This window comes from Ornithodoros turicata, chromosome 1 (assembly GCF_037126465.1).
Source record: "Ornithodoros turicata isolate Travis chromosome 1, ASM3712646v1, whole genome shotgun sequence".
Classification (NCBI taxonomy): domain Eukaryota; kingdom Metazoa; phylum Arthropoda; class Arachnida; order Ixodida; family Argasidae; genus Ornithodoros; species Ornithodoros turicata.
Genome location: NC_088201.1, coordinates 76,107,190 through 76,132,651, shown reverse-complemented (window position 1 = coordinate 76,132,651; position 25,462 = coordinate 76,107,190). Strand labels below are relative to the sequence as shown.

The 25,462-nt window shown below is 46.3% G+C and overlaps 1 protein-coding gene across 1 annotated transcript in view; it reads left to right on the top strand.

Annotated features, from left to right (window-relative positions):
* The first annotated feature begins 7,443 nt into the window (after window positions 1-7,443).
* Window positions 7,444-25,462, top strand: part of LOC135378408 (neprilysin-1-like) — an 87,319-nt gene continuing 69,300 nt past the window's right edge. Inside the window, exons 1-4 of the mRNA XM_064611438.1 lie at window positions 7,444-7,711; window positions 9,367-9,453; window positions 15,720-15,943; window positions 22,046-22,237. Of these exons, the coding sequence (XP_064467508.1) occupies window positions 9,426-9,453; window positions 15,720-15,943; window positions 22,046-22,237 (444 nt within the window). The 5' untranslated portion in view covers window positions 7,444-7,711; window positions 9,367-9,425. The remainder of the gene's footprint in view (window positions 7,712-9,366; window positions 9,454-15,719; window positions 15,944-22,045; window positions 22,238-25,462) is intronic.

Sequence of the window (25,462 nt, the reverse complement as noted above, 5' to 3'; positions counted from 1 at the left end):
GACAACGATTTTCTTGAACCCGCTAGAGAAGTGTCAGTTGACATTCAGAAACGCAATTATCCGCCGAAGAATCTGATAGAGAACGCCCTTTTAAAATGTAGTTTTTTGCAGAGAGATACATTGCTCTCCCATCAGCTTATTAAACAGCGCGATGATATCACTTTCGTCACCGTCTACAACAAAACATTGAACAACGCTAGATCCATTTTTGAACGTCATCGAACATGCTGCACAGCGATGAAAAACTTAAAGGTATTTTCCCAACTGCTCCAGTTGTAACTTTCCGCAGATCTCGCAGTATTCGCAACATCCTCACCTCCTCCCGCTTAGTGCGACAGCAACCCGGTTGCTCTCCTTGCTATAAAACACGCTGTCAAACACGTCATTTCATAAACCCATGTACATCTATCTCTATATAGTAACGCTAATTCCTTTACATTCAAGATACGACACTCTTTACATTGCAATTCATTTAATTTATGCTATTTGATTATGTGCAAAAAATGCAACGTCCAATATATTGGTGAAACATCAAATTCCATGCGAGAAAGATTTTATGGCCACAAATCTGACATAATTAATAATCGCCCCACCCCTGACTCTGTACACTTTAATGCATCGGGACATGACTTTAATACTCATCTATCAATTGTACTCCTTGAATCCGGATATATAAATGACATAAAACGAAAAAATCGCGAATCCTACCTGATCTCTAAATTTTGCTCCCTTCAGCCACATGGGTTAAACATATGGATGTTCGCGGTGGATGTGTTCGCCGGCCGGGGGGGGGGGGGGGGGGGGTGGCAGCGCGGCGGGCTGGGGACCGCGGAGCGACCTTGAGCCTTCCCCGAAACTCCTTGTTACAGGGAGCATCGGAAGGGTCGCCTTGTGTTTTTCGGCCGTCCGCGCTGCGAACTTTCCCCTGTTATGTGTCTGTGACACAGGACCCTGGGCTGTATTTTTTGGTCGTGTCCGGTCTGCTTCGCTTTTTACTTATTTTACTTATTGTTTTTTCAACTCCCTCAGCTAGATAAGTGTCTTCGATTGTGTTTTTCCTTGTCTATTTCCCTTTCTCCCTCCCTTTCCACTGGTATATATACGTCCGGTTGTATGGCTACTCTTTAACCTGATGAAGTGCAGACTCTGCACGAAAGCCTTGTTAATCTTAATTGTAATAAAGTGTTCCTACCCATTTTTCCTTCACTCAATGCATTCTGATGCCGAAAGTAGTTCCAACGTAAGTACCTCATATTCTTTTACTGTCTCGCCGAAGTAATGGGCTTATGTGCTCGGTTTCGCCAGTGGCTTACGAGATAGCACGTCTGCTGTGTGGATGTCCTTTCCTGGAACATGACTCATAGTATAGTCGAACTCCAGAAGGCGCATACGGAAGCGTAGGGCTCAAGTCGTCTAGCCGTTTTGTGGTGAGTAGTGGTACGAGGGGTTTGTGGTCTGTCTCGATGTGGAACCGCAGACCGAGAAGACACGTTCGGAAATGTTCGGCCGCCCAAGTGAGTGCCGGCGCCTCCTTTTCAATCTGTGCATAGCGCTGTTCCGTTTCCGATAGTGTTTTTGATGCGTATGCTACTGGGCGTCGATGCCCGTTGGTTTCCTGCAGAAGTACAGAGCCTAAACCATACGCAGATGCAGCGACTGACAATGTATGGTTGGCTCGTGGATCGTAGTGTGCTAAGACTGGAGTGGTAGTGAGCGCCCGTTTGATACGCTGGTAGGCTTGGCTTTGGGCTTCTCCACATATCCAGTTTGCGTCCTGTCGTAGAAGGTCTCTAAGTGGCTTTGTTCCGCCAGTCCAGGTAAGAACTTTGCGAAGTGGTTGATCATCCCCAGGCACGATCGTAGTTCTGCTGCTACGTTTTCCGGTGTCTGCATGCTTGTAATGGCCGTGAGCTTTTGTGGGATCCGCACTTACTTCCTGAGCTGAAACAACCTGGCCCAAGATTTTCACTTCGGATTTCCGAAATGTGCATTTGCTTGCATTCAGTGTGATACCTGCATTCTGCAGACGTTCTAGTACTCGCTCGAGGTTATCGTCATGCTCTTGTGGCTTTTTCCCGAAAACGATAACGTCGTCAAGGAGACATGCTAGGCCAGGAAGCCCCTCCAGTACTCTGAGCATTTCACGCTGGAAGAATTCCGGCGCTGTTGAAATTCCGAAAGGCAGTCTGAGGAATTGGAAATGTCCGAAAGGCGTAAGGAATGTAGTATATTCCTGCGAATCTTCGGTCAATGGCGCTTACCAGTATCCTGATCTGGCATCCAGCTTGCTGAATATCTTGGCTCCCGCCAGCTTTGCGAGACACTCTTCTATGGTGGGCATTTCAATTCGTTCGCGGACTACTTGTTTGTTGAGTTCACAGTAGTCCACACAGATGAACAGTTCGCCGTTTTGTTTCTTTGCCACAACCATTGGTGCACACCATTGGGTTGCCTTGGTGAAGCACCGGATCACTCATAATGTTTCCATCCGCTGTAGTTCCTTGTGGACTAGCGGCAGAAGTGGAATCGGTACCTTTCTTGGGTATGTCACTGCGTGTGGCTTGGCACCTGGAATTAGTGCAATTCTGTACGGCGTTTTCATGAGCCCTAGTCGTGACAGTAGTTTGGGGTACTCGTCGAGGATGCTGCGCTCTGCTTGGCTCTTCTGTGAGGTTGTGATCTCGTGAAGATACGCTAGAATATGCAACGCCCTGATCGTTGGCCTTCCCAGAAGTGGTTCTCGTAATCTTTCAAGGATGAACACATTGTCCTTCGTAGTGTGTTCATGCCATTTGATCGTCATGCAAGCTTCTGCCAGGGTCTTGATGGGTGTTTCGCCAGGTCCCAGGAGGACTTTTGATGGCGGCTTCATTTGAGTCATTCTGGTACCGTCATAGAGATGTGCTGGAAGGACTGACACATCGGCACCTGTGTCTACTTTGAATGTGACTTCAGTCCCGTCAACCGTTGTTTTCACCGTCCACGGCTCTGTTCCCGTACCGAGTACTATATATCTGTCCTATGTAGGCTTCCTCAATGGTTGCGCTGCGCTGCTGTCTGGCGCCTACTGGTGTCGTCCGCTGTGGTTGCGACTTACAAACAGAAGCAAAATGTGCAGTTTTCCCGCAGTTGTTGCATTGTTTACCGGACGCTGGCCACACATCCCTTTTGTGCGTCTGTGCTGCACCGCACCATCGGCATAGTCGTCGATTCTGTGGCGAATTTTTTGCTTTCTTGCGATCACGTTGTCGTGCCTGGGTCGTTCATAGCTGTTCGACCCTTTCCTCTGCATTGCCGCACGAGCGCAAATCTCTCTGCTGCTGCTGCTGCTTTATCGTATCTGTGTTTCTTGCAGCTGTTACAGCGAGGTCTGGGTTAAGCTGAAGTCGCTCGGGAAGGTCCATATCTGCAAGTCCTACGACGAGACGGTCCCGTATGAGTTCCTCTTTGAGTTCGCCGAACTGGCACCCTTCTGCCATCCTGTGAAGGTCCGTTATGAAAGATTCTACGCTTTCATGTGATTCCTGTCGTCGTTGATCAAACTTGACTCGTTCGTAAATGACGTTTGTGCGAGGGACGAAGTGCTTCTGAAATGCTGCCGTAACTGCTCCATAGCTCTTACTTTGTTCCTAGGTGAAATTTAAGTGTGCCAAGAATACCTTCACTCACGCGACCCATTGCGTATAGGAATGTGTTTACTTGCGTTTCCTGAGGGCGAAGATGCAGGTCTGTAATGATGCGGTACCTTTGCCATCGTCGGAACCAGTTGCTCCATGTTTGTGGATGTCTGAAGTCGAAGCTATCTGGGAACTGGACGGACAGAGGGTTGAAGTACGGTGTCCGTGTCGCCTCTGTGCGTGGCTTATTGCTTGAAGGATCCACTTCGGCCATCTTCGGTTGTCAGCTTGTGTTGTTGACTGACTTGGTGAACGAATCGTTCCTTGGATGTCCGGTAGGTACATGGTTAGAGCATCGCTGCCACCATGTACAGATCACTCCAGATGGGTATGGTAGGAAAACCCTTTACTCACACAAAACTTTAACAAAAGGCCACGTCACCCATGTGACCTGTTCCGTTCTAGGCACACGTCAGAATGTCCTGTTCCAGTCTCGTGCTCGTGCACGTCGTCGTCTTCCGTGCAGCGCGGCAGGTAAATGTCCCGACAGAAGCAATGTTTACCTCCCACTGGTACCCTCCTCGACCGGGTTTCAGCCTACAATCTTGAACTCAGCAACCCAACACATTACCGACTAAGCTACCGAGGCCTTCCCCCTTTTTTTCCGCACAAAAGAAGGAATTAAATGCATAACTTTTGCAAAATTGATTTGATATTTGATATTTTGTTTAGAGAATATAATCGCAGAACAGACCTGTCTTGTTTTTATAGTGTTCGATCCGACTTCTTTTATGTGTTTGTTCATAATACATTAAGTACGTAGTCACGGCGCCGGCTTGTTTCGTTTCGACTCCTGCTGGCTGCTCCGGCTGCGGAGAGAACAGTGTTGAACTTATGTAATATGCTAGTGTTATAATGTTATATTTGCTAACATTAGAATTAAATGTTCTGAATCTCGCAACCCTTGTCAATGATATTCCTGTGGAGTTACTATATCGGCGGGGGAGATATCGGCATGTGTAGTACACAGAAAATCTACATATGATACACAGAGTGCTTGCATAGATAGTATACAGAAAGTCTATACATAATGCACAGAATATCTGCATGCGTAGTCTACAGAAAGTCTACATATAAAAAGTACATATAAGAGTCTACATATAATGCACAGGATATCTGCACACGTAGTATATAGAGAAAGTCTACGTATAATATACCCAGAATATCTGCATAGGTAGTATACAGAAAGTATATACATAATGCGCAGAATGTCTGCATGCCGTAGAATACGGAGAGCCCACGTATATAAAGCACATATAATACACGCATTACCACAAAAGAGATGACGTTCCCCGTATGGCGCTAAGGCAGGGAACATACAGGACACGACCGTCTAGTAAGGACGCTCCGCATAGAGGACGGCTGCTGGGGCCGTCGGTCCCGGGCGAAACTTTACTGCAATAGGCCCATAGCATCCGTCTCGTTAGTGTTCAGCTAGACACGCTTCAAAAGTTACTATAAAAACAATCAAACACGTCAAAAAGTAATACAGATTGAAATAAGCGGAAGCAGCATGACATCACTGGGAATTGGCAAAGTGAAATTATCTGCTTTGCTGACTCCCGCGGGACAGCAACCACACGCCAGGGCGGGTGGCTTGAGGAATATGGCCACTTTAGCCAAGATGGCTTCATAAACAACGTACACACCTGATGAATTGTGGAAAGTTATTTAGTGAATAGTGCTATGAATATGCGTTAAGCCTTTTATAGTCATAATGCATATACATTTGCTCTTGGTTATGTATAAAACAGAACATGTTTTGTGTTTTTCTACATGTCTGCAGAGGTTTGCGAGACTGTAGTGCTACTTGGCTATACGCAGAGCCCTTTGTCCCACACAACGCATATAAATTCGGTGTCTTGCAGTAGCTGAGCGTGCGGCGTTGCCTGTTGGCGCAGGCAAACCGCCTCCTGCGCGTCCGACTCTCCTGCGCTGCCCTCTGAAGTACCTGCGATGCTCACGTCCAGCGATATTACCAGTATACTTGTAAGAATATGCCCACGGATGGCGCCACGGTTCCCCGGAGAAGTCTCAAGCAGCCAACAACACTCCCAAAGTTGTACCAAAGTACCGCTGCAGCACCGAAAGCTGAGGGTGCGAAAATTGAAACCAAGACCTTGGGACGTAATGGTGCACCCGTATTCGCAGCGGTACGGTCGCTCCCGACGCACCGGTGCGCCCGTATCCTTCAAATGGTTAAAATGTGATTAGAAATTGTGACTTGGGTGCACCACCGTGGTCGCGTATCATCCGTATCTTCTCTCGGGCCTCTAAAGCTAGATCGCTATAGTCGTGTTCAACTTAAGAAGGAAAAGAAATCTAGTTCGTGAACTAGATACGCCGTTGGAGATAAGGAGACACAATAGCGCGCCAGGAGAAATACTGAAGTGCCAGCAGTAGGGGAGCGCACTTTCTGCTGCAGCGTAGTGTCATGCGGCTAGCCTTAACAGCCAATACGGAAGCAGAGTAAGCATGATCGGTTACATTATCTGGCACAGGAGGGCAGCGTGACATCTCCATGTCCAGACATCGAGAGCTGACGGACTAGGTTTCTCTTCCTTCTTAAGTTGAACACGGCTGTAGACCTATGCTGCTGAGTCGGGCGTCGAAAGGACTGGAAGATAAGCTTCCACAGTGAACCATACAGAACCGGGCAAAGAATCAGGCTTTTGAACACACTGGCTGGCTCCAACACGCATGGACTTTGACAGCTGTTTGTGACAGCATATTTCATAATTCAAACTGATACACCAATGTGTAACGCACGAGACGAATTGCCAACGTTAGACCGGTTCCGGGATGTGAACTGCACCAGATTATTGCGGCGGACTGGGTGGCATTAGCTATCTCGGATGGGACAATGAGCTACCTCCGGCCACGCCGACCACGACTTCCGAAGAAGTGACGTGTTGACGGACAGGATTGCCCAAGTATCAATCGCAAACCCGCAGGTTCCGGAGAAAAAAAAAAGGAAAAAGAAAACGCTTCCCGTGCCGTGACTGAGAGGGGACCCGGATTTGACTCCGGGCCACAGCTATGCTGTCCAGGAGTTTCCCAGGGCGTTCTTCAGACACTGTAAGGCAAATGACGGTACGGTTCCTTGTGAATTCGGCCTATAGGACATGCAATCCCCGAGTGCAACATACATGCCGCCACACCAGCAGACCGATCGCCCGGTAATAAAGTTCCACCTACACTGTAAACTTTTTCACACCTTTAAAGGTGTGCGCTATGAACATTCAACCTGGTTGAGTAACATTGCATCTCAAGGATGATATTTTACAAAATTTGGAAAGCATTACTAAAGATCAAGTGTCAGTGCAAATCTTGCTTTCATTATGTCTTGGATATCGTAGGTACGAGCTAATGCATATATGCATCGCTATCGATAATCGAGCACGCGCAAGTGTCTACAATACTGTTGAACAATCTTGAGATGTTGCAAGACTGAATTTTTGGAGGACAGACAACACTCGAGTAAAGAAAATTTGTGCGAAACCGTGCTCCATTATGATGTTACCAAAATTACACCTAAAAAGGCGTGCGCCATGCACGTTGTTACACCTTTAAAGGTGTGAAAAGATTTAGAGTGTACCACGAAAAAACTGTCCGCTCATGCGTTTTCTTCAGGGCAGCAATCTATGTGTGAATAAACAACAACGACAACAACGAATACGCAACGACGACGATCTAAAGTGTTATGGTTATGTTTCACGTGTGAATAGGGGGGGGGGGGGGGATACGTTTAATGCTGATAGAAAAAAAAAGAAGAAGAAGAAGAAAAGGCGAATGAGAACTCTCAGCTATCACGTATTGCTCGTTGAGAACATTAAATACCACTGGAGCTGTGCTTTGTTGTTCACTCGCAGGTGCTTGGATCACGTCGTCGCTGGACACGTCCATTGACCCGTGCGAAGACTTCTACAGCTTCTCCTGTCGCAGCTGGCAGCTGAATAACCCCATCCCAGGGGACCTGTCCACTTACGACGCGGCTACTAAGCTCAATGCCGAACTCCTCCAGGATATAAGAGGTAACTGGATTGCGTCGATTCAGTGAGTGCTTTTAGTACGTCAAAGTGAAGCCATGGTCTAATGTCCTGGTTCTTAGTCACCCTGTCTATAGTCACCAACTAGAGTCTGCAGACTCTAGTTGGTGACTATAGACAGTTATGGACCTCTAATAAATTATCCTACAATAGAATAATTATGCGGAGATAGCGTCCAGCACTTTTTGAAACTGGTTACGACCTTCGTCCCCTTCGCTAATAGGCCTGCCGCCGTTTGTAAACAAATGACGTCATAGTGTTCGACAGCGCCACCAATTTAGTAGAGTTGAACTATATACGCTCGAAGCTAGCGGCGAACAAGGTCGCCCCGAAAGCCGATAGGCGATACTAATAGTGGATTTATGACGATTTTTAATACCTCTTGCGCAGCTTCGGCAAAGTTATGGAGCACAAATTTTTGTTGGTAAACGCCGTCCTATTACGGTGTTTCAAAGTGTACTGATGGATGTCGAAAACAGGCTTGCCGTTTTTGGCCTTGTTGGCATCTTAGGTAACTAGTTGTATATGATACTCTATTACTTTATCCCGTGTTAATGCATTTCCTGTTTTTGTTTTGTTTGTTTGTTGTTGTTGCCGTTCTGTTATCTGTTTCATTGTTACCGAGTTATGCTTTCTCCGTGTAATGCCGTAAGGCCCTTGGAGCACCACGGTAAATTAGAATGCGCAATTATTCCCTTCTTCAGTATTCGAAAAACCCGAATATTCTCGGAGCCGTAAAAAATATACTACGTATAGGGATACTCGCGCGATTGCGGAAGGAACAGATTGCCCTTCTCCTCTTGGTGTCTCTCCTTTGTTGAGCTCGCTCTTGCAGCACGCAAAAAGTTATCTTTGAAACCGGTGCCACCTGTCAAAAGGAACGATAACCACTTGCATGAGTTGGTTTGCAGGGCTGCAAAGTTTTCTAGGGAGGGCGCTGTCATCGTGTAAGAGACAGAGCCTCTGGTAAGGGGTGCTCAACACAGCAGCTAGGGTGCCCAGGGGTCTCTCAATAGTACAACGACAGAACAGATTTATATATGTAACTCCGTTACTCAGTTACTTTTTTTGGCAACGGGATAACGACATAGTTACTGTAGAAAACATTTAACTATATAGTAACAGATTTCGTTAAAAGTTGGTAACCCGCTATCCCGAGTTCAAGGATAAAGTTGTTGTGTGTTTTTCATTTCCACTTCATCTTCAAAGGAACGACATTGTGAAGTATGTCGACATTCTTCTTCTTCTTCTTTGTATGAGATGAGAGTGATCGGCCGAATTTTTGGCCTGCTACATTCCATGTGATTCTATGACGTGGTGACCTGACCTGGATGGGGAGCCCGCGGGTTCCCCAGATCGCCGGTCATGTCCCCGACCACGCCAGGTCCTTGGCAGATCACCCTGGGTTTTCTCCTTACGAACTCCCAGCTCCTGGGCTCATAAGATGACCATATAGTAACATAAGTAACATATAGGAAAGACCATTTCAGCGCACCCGCTGCGTATCAGCGCAGCAGGACTTTAAGAGTAACCTTAGTAAAGGCACATTATTGTTTAGCGAAATGACGATAACATTGCCATCTCTACTGCTGCAAGAGATTTGTTGCCTCGGCTGGTATTCACATGTTTTTCCTACCCAGATATCCTAGAAGAAACACCGTACAAGACATCCGGGCAGAATGTCACCGACAAGGTGGTGATGGCCTATCATCTATGCAAGAATGACAGTAAGTGTATATAAGCCTTCTTCAAAATGCGCTTCACACACCCACCACAAACGACATCTCCGCCCTCTTGGGGGACTCTGATGCTTTCGCATTGCCATGTTCCGAAAAACGTGCTATGAACTGGGAACGGATGTCCCTTTCTGAGCCGCTTCTAAAGTATTTTCAACACCTCTTCTCCCATCATCAAATATATATATATATATATAATGCAGGGAAAAAAGCCACTAAAGGAACAAATAAATGATACTAGATGTGTTTGTAATTCAAACTTACAGGTTAACATGGCTTCTATGGCTGCACGCAGAAAAACAGATACTCATGGAACGATGCGGCAGCACCAGAGGACACGTGTTTCGCCGTGTTTGCGGCTCGTCGGCCCAGGGTAGCTGCGCATCGTTCCGAATTGGCAAACCAGGGGTCACTCGCTCGCTGAGTCGCTGAGATATATATATATATATATATATACAGGGTGTCCACGATAAGTGTGAACAGATTTTTTAAAAATATATATAATACTTTTTCCAAGATGAAATCAATTGCAATATAGCATATGCTAAAGGGCACTCCCTAGCAGGGCATTAGCAAAGTCCAAAGGCAATGTCTTAATTAACTTTTTAATTATCAAAGCTACAAAGTTGTCCCAATGAGAACATCTGTTCCTTTCGGTCACCTGATGTCGTAGCCAGGGTGTCGAACCGAACCCGAACCGAAATTTTCATGACACTGTTGAACCCGAACCGGAGCAGAACCGTAAAAAATAATAGTGGTAACCGGTTCGCAACAAAACGGTTCGGACATAAAAGAAGTCAGCATAAGAGTTCCTCTCTATCCCCGAACGAAGACACATTGGTATCATCATCACGCGCCTATATCATGAATTTCAGAAATTTTCACCTAACAGTGAGACGACGACGTATAGTAAGTATACTTTCAGCGTCTTTTTAACATGTTGAAGCGCAGTTGTCCTTGTGAGCGCCGCCGCTAGCGCCCCACGCACGCGGTGCGGCATCTACCCTTCAGAGACGAGGTGCCACGCGGACGAATGAAACAGGAATGGAGTAGGCCAGTTATGTAGCTCTACAAGCCGAATATGCGATCAAATAAGCGCCCAAGATTTCCCGTTACACGTGAGCAGTACAAATTAAACAAGTCAGAAACATGAGAAGTGGAGAAGGAGCGTACGCAGAACGGTGCCTGTTTGATTGGTCGTGGCTTGAAAAGTAAATGTGGTTCTGCTTATTGGTAGTGCAGTTGTGTCGTGACATATTGCCTTTGTGTTGTGGATTAACTAGTACACTGCTGTGAGCTCGGACAGAGTAATGCTGGCAGGCTTATTTTCGACATGCTTCAGTACGGTTTCAGATCGATTCACGTTGCGAAGGCAGTGTGCCGGCTGGTACTGTCGTCTATGTTACGCTGTCCATCTTATTAGGCTTCCTTTAAGTGTATCTTGCTGGCACTGTGCGTGTGAAAAAAGAGATTTTGGGAACAGAAAGTAGCAGGACTACACCGCTTCAACAGCGTGGACTCTATTTGCAATAAGTGTTCATCCATTCCTCATTTCTCTCGCTAAAGGGCTACCTCACCGCTAGAGACGTCAATGCAGACAACAGCAGTAAGCTATTAGCCACGGATTTCCTGATAAAAGCTGTTTTATGGAACATATAAAACGGAAGCGTTGAACCGGTTCGCGAACCGGTTCGGGGCTGCGAACCGGTTTGCGAACCGGTTCGATTCTTGGCGTGGCCGAACCGGAACCGAACCGGAACGAAATCAAAACAACGTGAACCCGAACCCGAACCGAACCCGTATTTTTTGCGGTTCGACACCCTGGAGCCGTTTTCAGAACAAAAATCCGTTCGATAGATCGCCCGCAAAAAATTCGTGAAGGAACGCCATTTTTTTCTTTATTTTGTTCATTGCGCTTCTTAGATGACGCGTCTTTCTTTCACCCCCAATGTGAGAGGGAGAAAGAGCACACTATCGCCTCTCGCGTCCTGGAAAAAGATTAAAAGGAAAGAGAAAATGCAACCCAAGATAAGGCCAGTTCCGATAGAGTCACCCGATACATTTGTTTTTGTTTTGTTTCCGCAAGTTAAAGCTCATCTTCGACGCATGAGGCGGCACTGTGCTCCTTCCCCCTCTCCCGTTGGGGATGAAGGAAATACGCGTCTTCTAAGAATCGCAATGAACAAAATAAAGAAAAAAATGGCGTTCCTTCACGAATTTTTTGCGGGCGATCTATCGAACGGATTTTTGTTCTGAAAACGGCTACGATATCAGGTGACCGAAAGGAACAGATGCTCTCATTGGGACAACTTTGTAGCTTTTATAAAGTTAATTAATGAAAGTTAATTAAGACATTGCTTTTGGACTTTGCTAATGCCCTGCTAGGGAGTGCCCTTCAGCATATGCTATATTGCAACTGATTTCATCTTGGAAAAAGTGTTATATATATCTTTTTAAAATCTGTTCACACTTAGCGTGGACACCCTGTATATATTTAACGCCTGAGGATCCCGTCCAGATGTGCTGGCCGACTGGGTCGCCCCTCCTGCACCCCGTCTAACCCCGAAGGGGGACAGGGTCATATACTGAAGCTCGGGGATCCCAAGAACAGATGGCAAGAGCAGTTTCTTCTTGAGTGCGAGAGAATAAACACGTATTCTCCTACACTGTTAAAACAGAACTTCACCGCATAGCACGTTCATAGCCAACCATCATTCCGAATGATATCATTCTGTATATTGATTTGTTGAAAATGGGAGGAGGCTCCTCTCTGGGACAGATTATCTTGTCCCAGATAGGCGCCTCCCCCTGTTTTGAACAAGTCAGGACACAGAATGATATTATTCGGAATGATGGTTGGCTAGGAGCGTGCTATGTGGTGAAGTGCTGTTTTAACAGTGTAGTGACTCCTCGTCTCTTGTCTCCTTCGTCACATATATACAGGGTGTTCAAAATTAAGCTTTCACGACCGTTACGCAAACACAGCGATGACAGGAAACCGGATCATAACTTTACGCTACTTGTGTAAGAAACAGGTGCTGCTAATTATGTAGCACCTGTTCCTTACTCAAGGAATAGAAAAAGTAGCACCCGTTTTCTTTTGTTCGCCTATTTATAATGTGCTGGTGAAAGCTTAATTTTGAACACCCTGTATATTCGGCAACTAATGCTGTGTGCTAAAACATGCATTATTGAGTGCTCAATGCAAACACAGTCATCAACCATATACGTAATCTCACGAACACGAAATATCTCAAGAGGATTTGCAACCTATCATTTCTTATGGCATAAAATAGTGGGAACGTTCCGCCTCCTTGATGTTACTTATAGCTTCAGTTCTTCGCTGTCCTTCGCTGTTTTATAACAAAACTTGGCCATATAACGCCGCCTGGTGCCACCCGTAATTCAGAGTGGTATCGTAATGGTATTCCTGACTTACTGAACCCAAGTGACATACGCGTCTTTTGGACAGTTTATGCAAAATGTAAAATGCCGAAAAAACGGCGTTTATATCCCATATTCAGTGAATCAGGAGACAGAAATATATCAATTTGAACTACTGGTTGTCGTGGAAACGGTGGTGTGACGATGTTCCACTTTAGCAGTATGACGTCATCTGGTGTCGGATTCACAAACAAGATCGTAAGCAAGATAAAATGCGCCTAAGACATCGCAGCCTGCGACGCGCGTACGACGGCGTCTTAAGCAGTCGTTAGCACGATTCACAAAGCCATCGTAGTGGACAGGGTACCTCCTCTGCCGAGGAAGAGAGAATTGCTCATTTCTTCTCACATGCAACTCGGAGAGAAGCAGCCAACGGGTGCGAGACTACATTTTCACTGTGGTGACGATGACGAAAATCTGCAATCGTACCAATAAGAGTCGTCCCGGTAGAAGAAGAAGACACGAAAAGTTAGAAGACACGTGCTCTCGGCTTTTCGGTAGCCAAGCTTGATAGGGAGTTTTAGCGAGTCATTTTCGCATGAACAAAACCACCGATTCGAGTGTCGCGCATGCGCATTACGAATACGTGAACGTTTCTCTGGGGAGCGCGGTTTCGTACGAACGACCCACTCGCGCTGAGTCGTTTCCTTGTATTCGGCGAGCATGATCGATTGACATCGCGAAGCAAGATGGCGACTGTTGTTTACAGTAGCGGAGCTGCAATGGGACTGCGTGATGTTTACTGGTGCCAACGATGTACGAGCGTATATCCTCTGGGTAAGTTATTTTATGCAACGACGTATTCATTAGAGCAGGAGGGTCTGACGCGCTTAGGGAAGCGTGATCACGTGGGAGCTCCCATCCGTTGGTCATTGGAAGGCGTTGCATTCCGTTGACTGCTTCATTTCGCTAAACTTGACGCGCTCGTTTTCCTAAATTCATCACTTGCTATCTAAATTCGGTGTACTATGTGCGTATCTGATATGTATTTGTTAAACAAATCAGCTGTGAATATTTTCAGCTGCTTGTGTGCTGTCGTTCGTTCGTCACTTTATTATCACGAAACTCGACAGACCAGGGGCATGGAATGGCGAATGGTCGGTGATTTCGTTTTTGCCATTTCCGGTCCCCGTTGGTTTGCAGAGCAGCATGAAGATGACGGTTAGCTGTGTCTGTATTTCGGATTACTGTTGTCTTCGGAAATGCCTACATTCGTTACGATGGATAACGACTTATTGATTTCGCTCGCAAAGCATACATACGCCACTTCAACACGTCACAGGCGGTAAACATGTTCATCCGTGTTGGTGGAGAGCAAAGCGTTGACAGTGTCGCAGGTAATCTCCCAGATAAAATAAGATTCACGTTTGATATGACAACGTTTATCTTGTGATACCGATAGCAGTACTCAATTATGCACTCATTCAAAAGGTTCGTACAGCTTGCCTTGCTTCCTTCGCTGAACGCCGTTCCCTCCAGCATATATGCCTCCACCGGCTCGTTTCCCCGTTTGTTATCCCACGTGACTGCGCAGGGTTGGCAACAAACGGAACAGCTCCGCTGGAATTGGGGGGCAGAAATTCGTCCACTAACACTGTCCATGACCAACGGGTGGCTGCGCCCCTGCGGTCACTCTCGGGGATAGGAGAGTCCCATTGACGGCGCGCCAAGTACGTTCCCTAGTCTTCCTATGCGTTTCACACGCATCAGCGAGCATTTCTGGCTTGTGGCGTCAGAACATGTAGTCCGTGTGAGAAAGTTTGTGTGTATGTGCAAGACGCATGAAAGCTATGCAAAGTGCGCGTCCCCTATTTGGTCTAACTATCGAGAGAGACTCGCACACGGGTCAATAACCATTTTCAAAGCAAAACTGCTTCCAAGATCATCGCGATTCCATCAACTTGAGATCGAGACTCCCAACTGTGCCGGCGTCTGCTTGACAGCGCGTTGACAACACGGTGACCGACGTAGTTCGCCTCAACTGCAGCCTTCTGCATAAGGAAAACCTGAAAGTGCACTGCGATACGTCGTGTTTACTACAAGAAAAGACGCGAATGATCCAGTTGTTACTCAAATCCATCTGGAATACATTTGGAGGTGAACGATTCTTCTGATGTTCTAAAAGTCTCTGTAGGTCGCTCCCCATTCGCTTTTCGAATCGGCACAATCGGTCGTTTGGTTCGCGCACAAACGACTTGCTAACACTCCCTAATAGATGCCATGCAATCACAGACGAAACACGTTCGACGACCCAATTTTACGGATAGCGAAATTGAAGCACTTGTTGGAGGTCATCAAGCAAACAAGTGCGCCATTGACGCTGAGGAGGATGGTTCCTAAGGGTCTGTGGCAAAGTACAATGCCTGGGCGCGTATTCGGAGTCTCTGTTCGCCGTCTCCAAATCCATCGCTGCCAAATACGCCGCCATATTTCCTCCTAAGATCGCTCGGGAGTTTTCCCAAAATTCCGCCGTAAGTTGCGAGGATATTGCGACGCGCGCCCTTCGTGAATATAGACTTCGTCATAACTTCATCGTACGACCAGGTTACGATTCCGTCGTACGACCTTCTGGGTCGACTTCACAGAGTTGCACCGATATTTCCTCGCACGCTACAAGGCAAATGTCGGTATTCCCTGTGAACTCAACCCAGGAGGCCGAAACGCGACCCCTGCGCAACATGCCGTCATATTGGAAAGAAGATAGCTCTACTAGCTTCCTGGGTTGACGCATTGTAAGAAAAAAAGAAAAAAGAATAGGATGTTTGTTTGCTTGTAAGAAAAAATATTTGCCGTCCATGATTCGTTTTGTGCAGATGTGTCAGCTACAGATGAAGCGCAAGCCTTGAAACACCTGCTCTCTTTCGTTGGCATCAGCGGCTGGCCTCTATGGGGCGCTCCTTCTTTGGGTGAAAGCGACGTATTCTGCTACGACTGCTTCGCAAAAATACTTCTCCAAACTGGCTACGCAAGTAGTAGCTCTGTGATAAATCTGTTTGTGGATCAAGACTCCTGGAACGTAACTCAATACGTCGTTATCGTGAGTGCGATTTACGTTATATCTTCACATTTCTACTGTTTATTACATACAACCGCATTTCGACGCTTCATAGCTTGGATAGTTGGACGAGATGTTCTTGCCGTATCCCGAGGCGGCTCCGATACCTGGCGGCACTTCCGGAAATTGAGCTTTTTGAAGATTGTGCGCTCTAAGCATTACGAATGCGATACAGGGAACGTGCGTAAAGGGTGAGACACATGTACGACAAAATGCACGACACGTCGTGCGACGAGTCGCAGTTTCGCGTCACGGCCTGTCGCATGCTGCATTCGCAGACACATGGACGGCAACATCCCTACGACATGTTACTCTGGATTTGCCTTCCACTTGACTTGCCACTTCTACTTTGACTTCCACTGAGACTTGCAGCTTGAACTTCATTATGGCTACCCGATACCAACTACCCAATTTTAACACAATTGACCGCCGTGTTGCTAGAACAGCACGGCCAGAGATACAGTCTATTACACTTTACATTTACCGTAACGAAATTTGTTCAGACAACACAGTAAACAAGAACAATTAGTTTCTTATTTCATTTGTCTTTCAATGCGCAACACGACAAAATCACCCACTCGTTGCATTCAGAACGCTCGCTGTCCGCCATTTTTTTCTTCTCAAACCCACAACATCTAATAGAAAAGCAGCATCACTGGCTGCTTGGTTCGTGACGTCACCACATCCGCACGGAAGCGGAGATATCCAAGCAGTTTTGTCGCGCTGCGACGTGTCGTAGAGAGCTGCTGCGACGACCAATTTCGCCCGAATCCGTCCCAGGATGCTTTGCGTTGTGATGCGTCGGACGACCCGTCGCGCATTTTGTCGTACATGTGTCTCGCCCTTTACACCTGCCTTTAATATTGCTAGAACGCTATATTTACGACATGGCTTCGGTACTAGTCTTCGATGCAACAGCTCGCTAGAACTGCCAAGCCACAATGTACCTCGCTTAATAAAACTTCTCGTGATTCCAGGGAAGGTGATATATTTATCGCGACAAAGTATTCGCCCACGCGTGAATGAACTTCTAGAGCAAATACGATTGACATTGCTCTCTACATTGGCCTCATCTAGTTTGATAGAGCAAGGGATGTTTAAAGTGAGTAGAAAAGAAAATATAATGGGACGTCTTGTGGGTTCAGAGCCAAGACGGTTGCTTAGGTGGTAAAAAAAGTTCAATTGACTATATGGAAGAGGCTAATCAGTATCAAAATAGCGCTGCAAAACTAACCAGGTGCAGTGAACGATCCAGCAGGCAGGAACAATCCAACGATGACATCTTCTTGGGCCCACATCTAAAACGTGTCGATACTACGCAACACGCATCAAATGGATCATTTCGTCCGTAATCCGCCACGAGCTCCCACTCGGAGGCCAATCGTCACGTTTGGTTGTACCCTCCACAAGGCAATTCTGTCGTGCCGTCACGTGATTTTGAGGGCGCCAGCTTGAACGATAACGCTTGCTATGTGAGAGCTCAAGATTGGATCCCTGGACTTGACTGACCGCAGGCTGGAACACACCTTGGCACGTGAACGTGTTCTGAAAGCATTCAGATATATGGACGATTTTCTCGTCACTGTCTGCCCCGAGCGTGACCTGTCTGTTCCCTCTCTTGCGGTTGAAGTAGTTGATAGTTTCGCCAAATGCCCTTCTTCCCTGCCTCTCACCTCTGAGTTGCCGAAAGAAGGCACACTGCAGTTCCTGGGCCTGCAGTTCTTCTTTAATAACGCAGGACATATTTGTTGGCAGTACTCTCCGCGTTCCACCAGGGCCGTCCTCGCTTATGATTCGTCAAACTCCAAACTTGTCATGCGCTTCTTCTTACTTCAGATCAGCGCTACAGAATTGGTACCTTCACATGGCGTCACATAACTTTGATGTACAAGCGACACGACTGCCTCAGGCCGGATACCCACCGGACCTCCTCGGGCTATTGCTGAGTGTTTTCTCCAGGAGATGAAGCGGCCGAGTGGTGAGACTAGACAGATGCACCCTGAAGAGGTCGAGGTACTGCCCTACACTCTTAACTCCGTACCCTTTAGTAAAGGGTAAAAAATCGCAATATTTTACCCTCTATTTCAGAAGCTACCAGGTACCCTCTGAGTGACACCTTTTATAAAAGTTACAAGGAAACCCACTAATTAGAGGTTACGGCCTTCAATCCAGCACCTGCCCGTAAAGGTTACGCCAACGTGCGGCTTTTTATACAGGATGTTCATTTTTATTCGCAACAGAGTAGCGCTCATTTGGCAGGTGGGTTATGTGAATCTTTGCTAATTAGTCGATCCGTAGTTACAAACACATGCGTCAGGAAATGTCGGAAATGTTTGTAACTACGGATGGGTTAATTTGCGAAAATTAACATAACCCACCTGTCAAATGAGCGCTGGTGTGATGCGAATAAAAACAAACACCCTGTGCGTGGGATATGGACAGACATTTACAGAACACACCAAGGTACCAAAGTGAACCAGCAGAAAAGGAGATCTTGAACATATGTATATTACAAAAACAGAAGTCTGTCGAGAGGTGACACATTGTGCACAAGTGCGATTCTGGTGTGAGGAGAAACCATGGTCGCTTTACCATGTATGTGGAAAAAAGAACTATCTTCTAAGTGAGAAGCAATGCCTAAAAGTGCGAGGAAGCTAGCGAGTCAAAACAACTGACCTATGTTTGCTAAGCTGAACACACCCAACGAAATGGAGAACTGCAGCAGAAAAAAATTTATTCCACATTCGTTGCAGAGGCGAGCGCAAATGGCAATACAGTATTACATAAAACGCACACAACCTTGAGGAATATGAGTGTACAGTAACGCAGGAGACACTACATTACTGCGTTATCAGCGTTGGAGGCGCTCTGGGACGAGTTTGTGAGGTACTGCATTGCGCTGGTGACGGTATGTGAACCTGCATGTGGGATCCTGGGAACAAAAGTTTGGGCAATGAGAGTAACATTTACGGAACCATTCAAATCCGTACAAAGCACAAGGTACAAAGCAGCATAAATGCGGGAAGGCGTTCACTCCGCGATTGAGTCTTAGAATATCGTAAGAATACAACAAGTAGGAAGCTGCGAATTATATATCTCGATGCATATATCCGCAGCTCGCAAAATGCACGCCGGTGTATTGACTTGGCGACCAAGTAAGAGCAGAAAAGTAGCAAGCGTAAGTGGCGTTCATATGCAGGACCGCAAAACGCTTGCCATAATCACAACAAACCTGCGCTAAGAGCTCTTGCTATCAAGATAACGCACGTACCTAGCACAAAATGTACACTTACCCAGTGTATGAAGTGTGTGAATTAGGGCTGCGGTGGTGACGTTCGTTTTCGGTTATATATTCTTTGCAATCTTCGCACTCACTACACTTTCCCCTGAGAACACCGAAAATATACTTGTTTGCTAGCGACATCTAGCTTTTCCGTTGTTCCTGACGATACTATGATAAACGCGAGGAAAACCACTGATTAAAACAGATTACACTTGCTAACGGACGGACGACGAGCGTTAAGCGTTTCAAGGAAACCGCTCTCAGTGTGGATGGACCTAGACCAGGCTCGGCTACGCAGCGAAATGGGAAATCTTGGTGGTTGCGGCATTGACAATTGTTTTCCACCCTTTAGAAAGAAACATACTATCAGTATTTCAGACTGCGAACTTATAATCTGTGTTCATACAGCATTGATAACATGTAGTTGACGTATAGGTGACGCTGAAACAGATAAAAAATAACAGCGTAGATTCGCAACTATCGTCTCGAATGGGAGGCTGAAACGCGGCATTATGCTGAAAAACAAAAGGAAAACAAACGATAAGAAACTAACAAAGAGATTATCGTTGGAGATTTCGCTTAGAAGTTACAGTGTCGGAGTAGAGGGTACATTTATAAGTTACAACAAGCTGTTTTTGTTTTTTCCGAGATGTAACTTCTATTCGTGTTGTAAAGACATGACCTTGGTCGCTTTTAACCTCTAAGTATACGTTACAGTGGTGTAACCTATAAGAAATCTCGAAATCTACGTCTATACAGAAGTTACATGTTTCTAAAAGTTACAATAAAGGGTACGGGTTTAAGAGTGTATGTCCACGCACACGACACATCTAATCCAGAGGTATCGCGAAGAAGTACGAAGTACTCGTATGACATACTCCTTCCTATGTCATACGAATCCATATGTCGTACTCCTTCTAAGTTATCAAAGCTGTGTGCTATAGACCGGACAAGGAAAAGAAGAAAGGACCGAAGTGCGATAAGAGATATGCCACCCCTTTTGTACCACCGGTGTTGTCTCCTACGTTTCCTCATGTGTCCTAGGCGACATGTTTCCTCTCAGTTATGGCCGTGTTTCTGTCGGCCAAACTGGGACAATTCTAAACGGCAGTCTCATGCAGCGCTTAGCTTCGCTCAAGTCCAGGAATGGTGGACACCTTCCTGAACATCGTAAGGCTTATTCGTGTAGACCTCACTTAGATCAGGCTACGGGCCTTGGTTTTATTCGGGAGAGGAAAGAAAGGGAGGTGTTAGAGACCGCCCACATTCTTCGGTGGGAAGCTGTCGCATGCGTCAGCGTGGCTTCCATTCTCCTGCCCTAAAGAGAACTTGGTTTATTGCCCCGTAACACTGAAACTACAAAGACTGTTGTACAAAAGTGGGGCTCCTTTCTTACCCAATTTGATACACCAGTCTTTCTATTTTCTGTATTCGTGTTAGTGTACCTCGCAGCCCTTTGGATTTTCGTTCACATACACCTCTCTGCCACCGTACCCAACGTAAGACCATGCCAGTTCGTTTGAAGAAGGACATTCGCTCGAAACGTCATCGCTTATCCCTTCCTCCCTACTTTGGTACGCAAGTCTTTCTATTTGCTGTGTTCATGTTACTGTACCTGGTAGCCCTACGGAATTTCGTTATTGTACGGCCGGCGATAGGGGGGGGGGGGCGACCGCCTTTAGCCCCGCGCTTGCATAGGCCCCGCGCACGAAGCCCTCAACGAGGGATTACTTTTTTTAAATATCAAGTATGCACTTAATCGTGTGAAACAGGCCCCGCGATGTGCCTTTGCCTCAGGCCCCGCACACCCCTAGCACTGGCCCTGCAGGAGATAATGTGTGTTAATTAGGGCGTTTGACGGCCTCTCGGCCGTGGCCTTTGTAGTTCCGTTGACCCCTAGGGTATGCGGTGAGAAGTTTGTTGACGATGTGGAGTTTTTCCTCAGTTGCAAGTTAGCGCTTGTCCCGTGTGCATCTACCTTCGTCTTGTCTGCATCGCACTTCCCTTTACGTCATTGAGTGACATCGTTTCCATTGTTGGCGTTGTTACCATCCCCACCAGCACGTGTTCAAGGCCGCTTTGTGACAAACTGACAAGAGATTTTGACGCCGGCAGCGTATCTTTTAGTAACAGCGTAACAGCATGTGCGACACGGAAGTGGCATAGCCAGTAGGGGAGGGGGGGGTACGAGGAACACACCACTGAAATCGTATCTTTGGTAGTGCATTTGGGAGAGGGAATCGAATGCCAAACCCCCTCCCCGTGTACAGTCCCTATCATACACCTCCCGAAATGTTTTTCTGGCTAGCCCACTGCGACACAGTGCGAGCGCGTCGCCATGCACACTCTTAAAACAAAGCTCCACCACATAGCACGCTTAAGGCGTGCTATGTGAGGTACAATATTGTACAGAGTAATCCTTTTATCACTCTTGATTTGTGGCCCTAGATCTTAACATTCGGCCGTCATCATTCCTTCTTCTGTTATCACAACATCTCATCTCACCTGGCTACAGTCGTGACGCAGCACACATTCGTGAGGCCAACAACGACAAGCCGGTTTTCGTCGCCACCACCACCCCTGATTTGTGGAAAGCGCAGGGTGTATGCCTTTTTGTGACAATTAATATTTCTTCATAAGTGTCACAAAAAGGCGTGCGCCTCTCGTTTTCAACAAATCAGGGGAGAGAAGGATGTCACTCGGTACGATGGCTATGTGGTGAAGTTCATTCCTAAGAGTGCAGGAATGCAACACGATTTATAATGTTTCTGATGTTTCTTCTGGCTTTATCTTGCTTACAGGTTAGCGAGCCTGCATTTGGTATCGGAAGGAATCAACTTCTAAATGCCACCGCCGATGACAATAGGCCTATCGTGGATGCGTACAAGACGTTCATGCGGGAAAGCATCAAAGTATTCCAAGAAGGCCTCCGAGATGATGAAATAAACGTCATCGTTGAGGACATGTTCCGCTTGGAGGTAGAACTGGCGATGGTGAGTGCGCTCTTAAGGTTGTACTTTCTCGCGGAAGAAATGCGCTCTATTAAGTGAAGTATTTCGTCAAGACTGAATAGTGTGCGCTTCACTTGATAGGTTTTGCGTTTTATTTTGTGTGTGAGAGAAGGAAAGCTGTTTTCTATCATGATTACCAACACTTGTCAGCCTCAACAGAAAAAGGATTCTATCTCATTACAGACGAAGTATCATTAGGGCCAATAGTCCTTTAATCCCCAAGTGTATAATTACAGCCAAAATATCACTTCGACCGAAGGTGTCTCATTACGGTCAAAGGCTCAAGTAAAACTCAAAATGTTATCACATTTATTGTGACCCGGGTAGCCATAAGGCCACACTGCATGGTTGCACAGGGCACATGCACAGGGCACATGCACAGGGCACATCTATAGATTGATTTCGCCGCAATATCACTGGGCGCGGCCATGACGCCCCCACAGTGCTGTAATGGCAACCGTGTGACGTCAGGCAAAATAGCTCCTCTCGAGGAAACTGCGGTATTGGTTGCGGCGCATATCAGTGGGCGCGGCTATGACGCCCCCACACTGCCGTAATGGTTGCAGCGCATATAACTGGGCGCGGCCATGACACCCCCACAGTGCTGTAATGGCAACCGGGTGACGTCAGGCAAAATAGCTCCTCTCGAGGAAACTGCGGTATTGGTTGCGGCGCATATCAGTGGGCGCGGCTATGACGCCCCCACACTGCCGTAATGGTTGCAGCGCATATAACTGGGCGCGGCCATGACGCCCCCACAGTGCTGTAATGGCAACCGGGTGACGTCAGGCAAAATAGCTCCTCACGAGGAAACTGCGGTATTGATTGCGGCGCATATCAGTGGGCGCGGCTATGACGCCCCCACACTGCCGTAATGGTTGCAGCGCATATAACTGGGCGCGGTCATGACGCCCCCACAGTGCTGTAATGGCAACCAGGTGACGTCAAGCAAGATGGCTGCTCTCCAGGAAACTGTCGTATACTGGCCTGCAACATATATTATGCTCCGAGAGCACAGTCTGGCTCACAGTACAGCACTGTGCACTCTTAACAGTAACACGACGTCCGTACAATCGGTGGCCCCAATAGAAAGTGCGCAAGGGTTCCCGATAATGCGAGTTGCAAACATGAAGATCAGGTTTTGACTTACATGTTTACTACTCGCATTGTGGCGAACAATTGCGCACTTTCTGCTGGGGCCACCGATTGTACGGAGGTCGTGTTACTGTTAAGAGTGCACAGGGCTGTACATACACATATGTGCAGGGATGTGTATATTTTATGAGAAAAACAGTCTAATAATGTACCACAGCACAATGCAGCATGTGTAATGCGTTCATCATGAAGTATTGTTAGCGTTGTTGTCAACCACGTCGGTATATGGAGCTTAGAGTTGTCTGAATATAGACATTGCTCTGACTTTTTTTGGTATCATCTAACAGTTACTGGCAAAGAAAGAACACGTTTCTCATCTGACCTCGATTTATTTCCAGACAGATTGCAATTGTACAGTTCTTGTTTCTGTAATGAGTATACCTGCAAGAAGCAAAGCACAGCTGGGAATATAGCCTACAAGCTTAAAAATATGCATTTGGCTCTACATGGCTGGTTTTAATATGTACGAGCTGCATTGATACGTATTCGTTTTCTCATGCTATGCTAACATAGATCTTCGTCGGTTAGTTTCATTCGTTCATTAATTCACATGAAAGCATAGGGAAATAAAACAGTGATCCAAAAAGAGTGGCAATGAAAAATTACAAATCATCATACGATACATGTATGTTTCTTTTTTAGTTTCTTTTCTAAGCAAACAGGTAGTGCACCAAGGTTAGAAAGGTGCAACTTCAGAATTTCTCACTTCACAATAGAACCCATAATTTTATAGCGTAAACCGCTCACGTCTTCGGTATCACGGGCTCACGTCAAGTGTATATATTCTTCAGGTAGCGGCTACCGTTCCACGTTTCAATTGTCCACGCAGTTGTCCCGCGTGTGCGATTTAACCAACGACGTCGCACACTTCTGCAAGCGTTCTGAGCACGCAGGTTTCAGCATAAAGCCTGCAGGTAACCTTTCTTGCTTTCCTTTCTGACATACGAATTCTGATTTTACATCTTGTCTCCATGCGTAGTTAAGAATTTCCGAACCAGATGATATATTACTAAAACCTTGTCGCTCCAGATACACACGCTTGCAACATTCTGACGTCGGTGTTATACAATAGTCATTGAAAAGGTCGTTCATATCTTAAAAAAAAAAAGGTGCTGTATTCAATATGTACACCTATATGCAGTATGGCGTATATATTGTGGGCGACATGGCTTGTGATACCATCAGCGAACAAGAGCATATGTCATGATGTATATCACTTAATGTACTTTTTTTATTATTTCAGAGGGACATAAATTGTAGAAGGCAGCCCCGTAACATTTTTTCAGATTGTACACCAACAGTTTGCTCAGAGAATGAATGAGCAACATGTGGTTTGTGTACTGGGAACGAATACCTGGTAACTGACAGCCTCGTATTATGGCCATTCTCCCCCAGAATCATTCCATCCCCACGTCAATCCTACGTGCGTCATACTCGTTAATATAACAGTTCGTTTATATTAGAATTACCAAAACTATTCATACAAATACACGAAAAAGATGTGTATTCTGCCCTCGATAATATGACCTGCTCGTGAGTTTCGGGTGACGCAAGTCTAAGCAGATCCACGAAGTTCAGTATGACTCTTGATGCTCGCTGTGGCAATACCTGACAGCGCTGTGTCCTTGGTTGGGGTCGTTGGAAACTGGTGCAGCCGTGCGGGGCAGATATGGGGGATTTGTTTATTAAAAAAGAAAAAGGAAAGGTTATTCAGGTATGGCTCGACCAAAGTGCAAGCGGATAGAGCTAGCAGCCGGAACTAAGAAGCGAACATACGTGTGATCTGAGAGACGACGCTGAAATAAAGTCGAATAATCGAATTTCTAAAATACTCTTTTATGCCAAAATAATGAAAATTTCCATGGTGTCGCGTTCCTGAGCACCGAGGTAGACCTATCAACAAGATATTCCCCCTTTTCGTGCTGGCTGCTGAAAGCTCCATTCTGCTTTTTTCCTTCTTGTTCAACCCACTTGCTACATTTCTACAGAGCTTTTCCAATCAAGATCATGTCAGCAATAAAAAATCACATGAAAATTCGCGCACTAACCGTC